Source organism: Littorina saxatilis, unplaced genomic scaffold (assembly GCF_037325665.1).
Source record: "Littorina saxatilis isolate snail1 unplaced genomic scaffold, US_GU_Lsax_2.0 scaffold_541, whole genome shotgun sequence".
NCBI lineage: Eukaryota > Metazoa > Mollusca > Gastropoda > Littorinimorpha > Littorinidae > Littorina > Littorina saxatilis.
This window is the reverse complement of record NW_027127917.1, coordinates 55,001-65,000: the sequence shown is the minus strand read 5'-3', so window position 1 is coordinate 65,000 and position 10,000 is coordinate 55,001. Positions and strand designations below refer to the sequence as shown.

Here is a 10,000-nt window from a genome sequence, read left to right as displayed (position 1 = left end):
GCCTTTTCTCCGTGCTGCTGATTCCTTCATCTTCCCCCCTCCCCCCTCGCCCTCCAGTCCCGTCTGTAGCCCCCCCCCCCCTCCCTTTCTCCCCTCACCTAGCCTAGCACCGTGTCAGTTGTGTCGAGAAAGTAGTAGTGTGTCGGTACAATACCATGTGAACTGAACAAGGAAACAACTTGCATCGGTCTCCAATAGCATTGAAAGGCTGAAGAGACGATAAACAATAATTACCAACCAACCAACCAAACAACCAACCAACCCCAAGCTCATGGCAGGACAGTGTAATATAAGCCTCGATCAGTAATATAATAGTGTAATATAAGTGTAATATAAGCCTCGATCAGTAATATAATAGTGTAATATAAGTGTAATATAAGCCTCGATCAGCCCCCGCACATGAACTAGATACGCCCAAAGCCGACATGGACTATCAGTCTCGACGAGAGTGAGAATTATTTCTATCTGGGACAGTTCACGCCAAGTCGTTGAGTGTTTCGTGACAAGACAATTGTAAAACATAGTATCTGGGTCCATATTGGCAAACCGCACACATCCTTCAGCCCGGACCCAGAATGCGATCACGGAAAAATTAATGATAAATAAATGTTGGCGGAAGATGCAAACAGAGAGACTGCACTGATGAAGTTTTGTTTGGCTGGCGGCAACACTGATGAAGTTTTGTTTGGCTGGCGGCAACACTGATGAAGTTTTGTTTGGCTGGCGGCAACACTGATGAAGTTTTGTTTGGCTGGCGGCAACACTGATTAAGTTTTGTTTGGCTGGCGGCAACACTGATAAAGTTTTGTTTGGCTGGCGGCAACACTGATAAAGTTTTGTTTGGCTGGCGGCAACACTGATAAAGTTTTGTTTGGCTGGCGGCAACACTGATAACGTTTTGTTTGGCTGGCGGCAACACTGATAAAGTTTTGTTTGGCTGGCGGCAACACTGATAAAGTTTTGTTTGGCTGGCGGCAACACTGATAAAGTTTTGTTTGGCTGGCGGCAACACTGATAAAGTTTTGTTTGGCTGGCGGCAACACTGATAAAGTTTTGTTTGGCTGGCGGCAACACTGATAAAGTTTTGTTTGGCTGGCGGCAACACTGATAAAGTTTTGTTTGGCTGGCGGCAACACTGATAAAGTTTTGTTTGGCTGGCGGCAACACTGATAAAGTTTTGTTTGGCTGGCGGCAACACTGATAAAGTTTTGTTTGGCTGGCGGCAACACTGATGAAGTTTTGTTTGGCTGGCGGCAACACTGATGAAGTTTTGTTTGGCTGGCGGCAACACTGATGGCATGTGCAGTCATCTGTGGGGACAGTTGTCTAAATACGTTGACTGTTTAATATGTCTAAATACGTTGACTGTTTGATATGTCTAAATACGTTGACTGTTTGATATGTCTAAATACGTTGACTGTTTGATATGTCTAAATACGTTGACTGTTTGATATGTCTAAATACGTTGACTGTTTGATATGTCTAAATACGTTGACTGTTTGATATGTCTAAATACGTTGACTGTTTGATATGTCTAAATACGTTGACTGTTTGATATGTCTAAATACGTTGACTGTTTGATATGTCTAAATACGTTGACTGTTTGATATGTCTAAATACGTTGACTGTTTGATATGTCTAAATACGTTGACTGTTTGATATGTCTAAATACGTTGACTGTTTGATATGTCTAAATACGTTGACTGTTTGATATGTCTAAATACGTTGACTGTTTGATATGTCTAAATACGTTGACTGTTTGATATGTCTAAATACGTTGACTGTTTGATATGTCTAAATACGTTGACTGTTTGATATGTCTAAATACGTTGACTGTTTGATATGTCTAAATACGTTGACTGTTTGATATGTCTAAATACGTTGACTGTTTGATATGTCTAAATACGTTGACTGTTTGATATGTCTAAATACGTTGACTGTTTGATATGTCTAAATACGTTGACTGTTTGATATGTCTAAATACGTTGACTGTTTGATATGTCTAAATACGTTGACTGTTTGATATGTCTAAATACGTTGACTGTTTAATATGTCTAAATACGTTGACTGTGTAATATGTCCTTGTCTGCGGCAAACAAACAAATCGTTGCTTCAACAGTGCTCAGACCCGAGCAGCATATCTAAAGTCACCGATACAAACTTCGCTCTCAACATTATTTCTGAGGCCTCAATTCCTCACCCAACACTGAACGACCGGCATTCCTGATCAAATGCACCCTTCTCAAGTACATGTATAGACCTTTTCGGCATCTGAGCAGCTCTCGCAAGAATCAGTCTCTTTGTTAATGGTATGCCGGCGCTTCCGCCTTCGCAACTCTCGCGAGATAGCCGTACAACATGCTTTGAACTTTGCGCCGGTGATTTTGCGAATACCGATAATAGGGTTTATTCTGGCCATAAGTATGGCCGTTGTGCCCTAACCCGGCTGTCTTACGATTGCCGGCGCAGAGTGAAACTAAAAGACGTAGGTTACACAAACCCTACTGCCTCTGAGGTTGTCCGCGCTCGACTAAAGTGCTGTTCACATGGCCGACTTGCAACCAACTTTCACCCAACTTTAGTCGTTTGAAGATCTTTCCCGAGTCGTCGAGGCCAAGTCGGCGAAAAGTGTGCCATGTGAACAGTGTGCCATGTGAACAGTGTGCCATGTGAACAGTGTGCCATGTGAACAGTGTGCCATGTGAACAGTGTGCCATGTGAACGGTGTGCCATGTGAACAGTGTGCCATGTGAACGGTGTGCCATGTGAACAGTGTGCCATATGAACAGCGTGCCATGTGAACAGTGTGCCATGTGAACGGTGTGCCATGTGAACAGTGTGCCATGTGAACGGTGTGCCATGTGAACAGTGTGCCATGTGAACAGTGTGCCATGTGAACAGTGTGCCATGTGAACGGTGTGCCATGTGAACAGTGTGCCATGTGAACAGTGTGCCATGTGAACAGTGTGCCATGTGAACAGTGTGCCATGTGAACGGTGTGCCATGTGAACGGTGTGCCATGTGAACAGTGTGTCATGTGAACAGTGTGCCATGTGAACAGTGTGCCATGTGAACGGTGTGCCATGTGAACGGTGTGCCATGTGAACGGTGTGCCATGTGAACAGTGTGTCATGTGAACAGTGTGCCATGTGAACAGTGTGCCATGTGAACAGTGTGCCATGTGAACAGTGTGCCATGTGAACAGTGTGCCATGTGAACAGTGTGCCATGTGAACAGTGTGCCATGTGAACAGTGTGCCATGTGAACAGTGTGCCATGTGAACGGTCTGCCATGTGAACAGTCTGCCATGTGAACGGGCACGGCGGTTTAGGTACGATTTAGACCAGATTCAGCAGCAACTTCAAAACTCAGTTGAGCACCGCTCGACTCGGCCGTGGCTCATCAAAGATTTTGCGCAGACTGTTCTTATCGCGCTTACTGATTGGTTAGCTCTAGCCAACCCACGCTGATGCACTTTCTTCCCTTCTCACTTTCTAACCCTAACCCTAACCCTAACCCTAACCCTAACCCGAATGGTACGGTCTGGCGAGAATTGCGTTTATGCTGTTCACATGGGCAGCGACTTTGATTTGACTTGCCACCGACGTAAATCACTTGAAAGTTGGGGGAAAGTTAGGTTGCAAATCTGCCATGTGAACAGCACTTAAGGCCTTGCATTCTTCTGCGCGGGAAACCTAGGACCCATATCAGTCTGTAGTCTCACGGTTAGCAGTACCAGCGATCTGTGAAATGACGTTAGCATTCCCTCGCTCTTTCAAGCTGCCGATTACACTGTCTCAACTCTCCGTTTCCATGAAAACTGCCAGTATTTGTAGCTTTTCTGTCAAATAAGAGATGTTGGTGAATGATGTCATTTTCTGTTCTGAGATGTTGCTTGAAGATATTGCCGTCAAAACAAGGCCCGGCTTCTCAGTTTCTTGGCTACAACTTGATATGAATCTCTCTCTCTCTTTCCCTCACAGTGTGTGTGTGTGTGTGTGTGTGTGTGTGTGTGTGTGTGTGTGTGTGTGTGTGTGTGTGTGTGTGTGTGTGTGTGTGTGTGTGTTCGTGTGTGTGTGTGCGTGTGTGTGTGTGTGTCTGTCTGTCTGTCTGTCTGCCTGCCTGTGTGTGTGTGTGTCTGTGTGTCTGTCCGTCTGTCTTTCTGTCTGTATGTCTGTGCGTGCGTGCGTGCGTGCGTGTGTGTGTGTGTGTCCTCGGAAACACACACAAATCCAAAGCCGCGATGGTTCCACACATCAAACAATCAGCCTGATTGGCTTTTACTTTGACAATCCACGTTTCACCTGAAAGCTCAAACCCATTCATCACCTCGATTTATTACATGGGAAAATGAGATTTATTTCCCAGGTGTTTGTGAATGAAAACTCGTGAAAATGATGACAATCGTAAATGTTCTTAACCATTCGCCACCATTCGTCTCTTTTTGCGAACATTAGCAACATGCTCCTAATATTCGCAAGGAAGTCATATTCTGAATGTTTCGCAACGTACTCGTAAGTATTCGCAAACCATTCGTAATCATCGTAAAGATATGCTTAGCGCTCGTAAGTGTTTTTGTGTGTGTGCACATGTTGCCAACATCTTGCGAATGGTTGCGAATTCATTACGAATTTCTCAGGAATGTTTTGACCATTTCTTGCCAATTCATAAGAATGTTGCGAAAGCCTTACGAATGCTTGCGAGTGACTGCAATTATTCGTAAAGTGTTTGCGAGAACTCGCAAGGCCATTAATCGCAAGATTCGTAATAAACTCGCAAGAAATATGCAAGAAATGTGTATATGGATTCCTATGCATTCGCAATGATCGGTAGAGATTCGCAAGCAAGCGTAACCAATTCGTATCAGAGCTTATCAGATCGTGATATTTTTGGAAAAGTGATGGCGCTTTGCTCGCCGATTTAAAGCGCGGCATTCGCCGTTGGTGTGAACTAGGCATAAGAAATTCGCAAGGATTGGTAAGGCTTCCAATTTTCTATTTTATTCATGTCCATGTGTCTACTTTTTTGCCGAATACAACATGTTCATATTCGCAAGGACATTTGGCACAATGTAAAAACAGGCATAACGAATGGTTGTGAATGGCTTGCTAGCCACGAATACATTGCGATGATTACAAATGTCTTGCGAGTACTAACGAGTACGTTGCGAGAAAAATAGCAATATGACTTCCTTGCGAATATTAGGAGCAAGTTGCTATGTTCAAAACAAGAGACGAATTGTAACGAATAGTTAAGAACATTTGCGAAAGTCTTGCGACCATGTCCCGATCATTGTGAATTATTGGAAAATGCTATTCCCTATGCTATTTATACTGCAACTCCCTTCTCATAGGCTGCCCTGACTCCACTCTCCAACCCTTGCAAAAAGTACAACACTCTGCTGCACGTCTCATTTTCAGAGCACAGCATCGACAACCCTGCACTCCTCTCATGAAAGAACTTCACTGGCTTCCTGTATCTGAACGTATTAGGTATAAAGCTGCCTGCTTCTGCTACAATATCATCTCTGAATCGGCACCTGCCTATCTTTCTGAACTGGTCTCCCTCTGCACTCCCTCTCGCACCCTTCGTTCTTCTGATGATGCTCGACTTCTCCGTCAAGGTCGCTTTAAACGCAAGGCTCATGGCTTCCGCTCGTTTTCGTATTATGGACCTCAGTTATGGAATTCACTCCCCTTTCAATTACGTCACTCTCCATCCTTTTCATCTTTTAAGTCCAATTGGAAAACTCACTTGTTCCAACAACATTACGGATAGTTCCTTAGCCAGAGTCTGGGGATGTGAGATGTGCATGATGTGTTGTTTGAATCTGACAGTGATTGTATGAATTTTGTATACATGTATTGTTGTCACGCGCTTTGAACTTCTGATAAGGCGCTTTATAAATGCCCGTTATTATTATTATTATTATTATTATTATTCGCAAGGGCAATTCGGCACAGTGTAAGAGTAGCTTTAGGCAGCCATACTCCATTTTCGAGGGATGCGCCGTGTGTGTTTTTTGTTCTCCGTGTTTCTATAACCCACCGTGCTCTGACATGCACTACACGATCTTTACCGTGCTCTGACATGCACTACACGATCTTTACCGTGCTCTGACATGCACTACACGATCTTCACCGTGCTCTGACATGCATTACACGATCTTTACCGTGCTCTGACATGCACTACACGATCTTTACCGTGCTCTGACATGCACTACACGATCTTTACCGTGCTCTGACATGCATTACACGATCTTCACCGTGCGCTCTGACATGCACTACACGATCTTCACCACGTGCTCTGACATGCACTACACGATCTTTACCGTGCTCTGACATGCATTACACGATCTTCCCCGTGCTCTGACATGCATTACACGATCTTCACCGTGCTCTGACATGCACTACACGACCTTTACCGTGCTCTGACATGTACTACACGATCTTTACCGTGCTCTGACATGCATTACACGATCTTCACCGTGCTCTGACATGTACTACACGATCTTTACCGTGCTCTGACATGTACTACACGATCTTCACCGTGCTCTGACATGCATTACACGACCTTTACCGTGCTCTGACATGCACTACACGATCTTTACCGTGCTCTGACATGCATTACACGATCTTCACCGTACTCTGACATGCATTACACGATCTTCACCGTACTCTGACATGCACTACACGATCTTCACCGTGCTCTGACATGTACTACACGATCTTTACCGTGCTCTGACATGCACTACACGATCTTCACCGTGCTCTGACATGTACTACACGATCTTTACCGTGCTCTGACATGCACTACACGATCTTCACCGTGCTCTGACATGCACTACACGATCTTCACCGTGCTCTGACATGCACTACACGATCTTCACCGTGCTCTGACATGCACTACACGATCTTTACCGTGCTCTGACATGCACTACACGATCTTTACCGTGCTCTGACATGTACTACACGATCTTCACCGTACTCTGACATGCATTACACGATCTTCACCGTACTCTGACATGCACTACACGATCTTCACCGTGCTCTGACATGCACTACACGATCTTTACCGTGCTCTGACATGTACTACACGATCTTCACCGTGCTCTGACATGCACTAACGATCTTTACCGTGCTCTGACATGTACTACACGATCTTCACCGTGCTCTGACATGCACTGCACGATCTTCACCGTGCTCTGACATGCACTACACGATCTTTACCGTGCTCTGACATGCACTACACGATCTTTACCGTGCTCTGACATGCACTACACGATCTTTACCGTGCTCTGACATGTACTACACGATCTTCACCGTGCTCTGACATGTACTACACGATCTTCACCGTGCTCTGACATGCACTGCACGATCTTCACCGTGCTCTGACATGCACTACACGATCTTTACCGTGCTCTGACATGCACTACACGATCTTCACCGTGCTCTGACATGCACTACACGATCTTCACCGTGCTCTGACATGCACTACACGATCTTCACCGTGCTCTGACATGCATTACACGATCTTCACCGTGCTCTGACATGCACTACACGATCTTCACCGTGCTCTGACATGCACTACACGATCTTCACCGTGCTCTGACATGCACTACACGATCTTTACCGTGCTCTGACATGCACTACAGGATCTTTACCGTGCGTATGTGGTCTTGTGTCTGCACGTAAACACGAAGGGGGATAAGGCACTAAGCAGGTCTGCACATACATTAACCTGGGAGATCAGGACAATCTACACCAGTCGCGGTTGAGAAGTTAAAACCCCGAACCATAAACATGGAAGGCCGATGTCTTAACTGCTAGGCCAGTGCGCCCGTCTTTAAGAACTTTAAAGTTTGTATCTACTTAATGCGACTCGGTGATGGTGCTAGACACAGAGCACAACCCAACCTACAGGCCCCGCCCACCTCGTGCGATGTGCATGAGGTCGTTGACTCACATAATATAGTGTATTGGCTGAGGTGTTAGTTTCACTGGTGTGTGTCAACTGTGTTGCAGAATCCTATCGCCTGTCTCTTCATCGCCGTTGCTCTGCTGGCTCTTGCTCATTGCCAAGGTGGGTACACGCACCCACATACAAACAAACAAACAACAAAAACACATACATATACACCACCACATTGGCACACACAAAAAAGCACATACTTTCACGCACACAAGCATGTGCGTACACACACACACAAGCACGCGCACACACACACACACACACACACACACACACACACACACACACACACACAATACTGCAAGGGAAGCAACTTTGAGAAAAAAAGTACTGTTATACAGAGCAGGTTACTTCCCTTACACCAGCGAATAACGCTTATTCCCCCCTTCTGCTTCTTTCCATCTCACTGTGAACCGGAAGGGGTGTGTATTTGTCGGTAAACAACCAGCAACCAAAACAATAACCTCCCAGCAACAGGCCTAAATCCTCGATAGCTAATGGGTTGAGAAGCTAGACTTCGTGGGTAGGCCTACTACTTTTAGCGACTGAAAAGTCCTGAATGCTCAAATACATGTACGAAATATACAGGGTGACCCTCCAAAAATGCAACTTCTACATCTGTTGACTGAATCACTTTAGATTTGGGGGACATAAACTTCAGCCTTTGCAAGACCCTTCCACAAAGATCTGACTTTTGTGGAATGTCACACAAAGTTTCCAAATGTGGCGATCGACTCAACAGAACGCTCTCTCTCTCTCTCTCTCTCTCTCTCTCTCTCTCTCTCTCTCTCTCTCTCTCTCTCTCTCTCTCTCTCTCTCTCTCTCTCTCTCTCTCTCTCTCTCTCTCTCTAAATAAATAAATAAATAAATAAATAAATAAATAAATAAATTAAAAAAAACACTCCTTGCCGTTGGTTCCAGACCTGAGCTTCGTGGCCGAGCCCTCCAACGTAGTGAACGGCACGACCAAGACCTTGACGATCACGTGCCGGGCGCCCAGCAACGTCGATGCTGACGTCAACCTCATCATCCTGCTGCAGGTGGACCAGCTGAAGGACAACGTCACCGTCCCCGTGGCGTCAGAGCGGACCGGCGGCACCGTCACACACGCCAAGAACGACCGCGTCACTGCCGAGGGCGCCCTGAGTGGAGACGGTAGGGTGGATGACAAAAAAAATAATCCCTCATCATTGTGTTGCAGAGGGGGTCTTCCTGATGGTCCATATCAGCGCTCCTCTCTCCCTGATTTCTCTCCCTCACTCACCCCCTCTCTCTCCCTTTCTCCCCCTCCCCCCACCTTCTCCACCTACCTCCTCACCCCTCCCCACGGTGATGAAAACAATCATGTGTAGTCATTGTGTTGCAGAGGGAGCGGTCCTGGCGGTCTACATCAGCGCCCCGACCCTTCTTTCTCTCACTCTCCCTCACTCTCTCCTCCCCTCACTTCCTCACACCCCCCCCCCCCCCTGTCTTTTCTCCCCCCCTCCCCCCTCCCCACGGTGATGAAAACAATCATGTGTAGCCATTGTGTTGCAGAGGGCGCGTTCCTGGCGGTCTACATCAGCGCCCTTCTTTCTCTCACTCTCCCTCACTCTCTCCCCCCTCCCCCCATCCCAAGAGAAATGAAAACAAACATGTGTAGTGATTGTGTTGCAGAGGGCGCGTTCCTGACGGTCAACATCAGCGGCCCGACTAAGACTGACACGGGCAAGTACCAGTGCCGCTTCGCGTACCTTAACATGGAACTCTTCAAGTTCTCGCTCCTCAACAAGTCTATCGATGTCACATTCACGGGTAAGGCAGAACACAAGGAACAGACCTGTTTACTCTTACGATTTTGGCGTAATTTATTACGGTTTTCTGCAAAAAATACGCCATTCCGCTATCCGTGTCAAGACTACGATTTTCATAAATAAATAAAAATGTAAAAAAAAATTTTTTTTTTTTATCAATTCACATGTTTGGCATTGTTTTTTTCAATGGCAAAATGGGGTGAAAAAGCACAGGACTGACCAGAGATCTGTCTGAT

General features: G+C 45.9%; 1 protein-coding gene across 1 annotated transcript in view; it reads left to right on the top strand.

Moving 5' to 3' along the window:
* The window catches only part of LOC138956289 (uncharacterized), a 20,218-nt gene that overhangs the window by 1,751 nt on the left and 8,467 nt on the right, over positions 1–10,000 (top strand). The window contains exons 2-4 of the mRNA XM_070327689.1: positions 8,025–8,082; positions 8,893–9,126; positions 9,628–9,765. Coding sequence (XP_070183790.1) covers positions 8,025–8,082; positions 8,893–9,126; positions 9,628–9,765 — 430 coding nt within the window. The remainder of the gene's footprint in view (positions 1–8,024; positions 8,083–8,892; positions 9,127–9,627; positions 9,766–10,000) is intronic.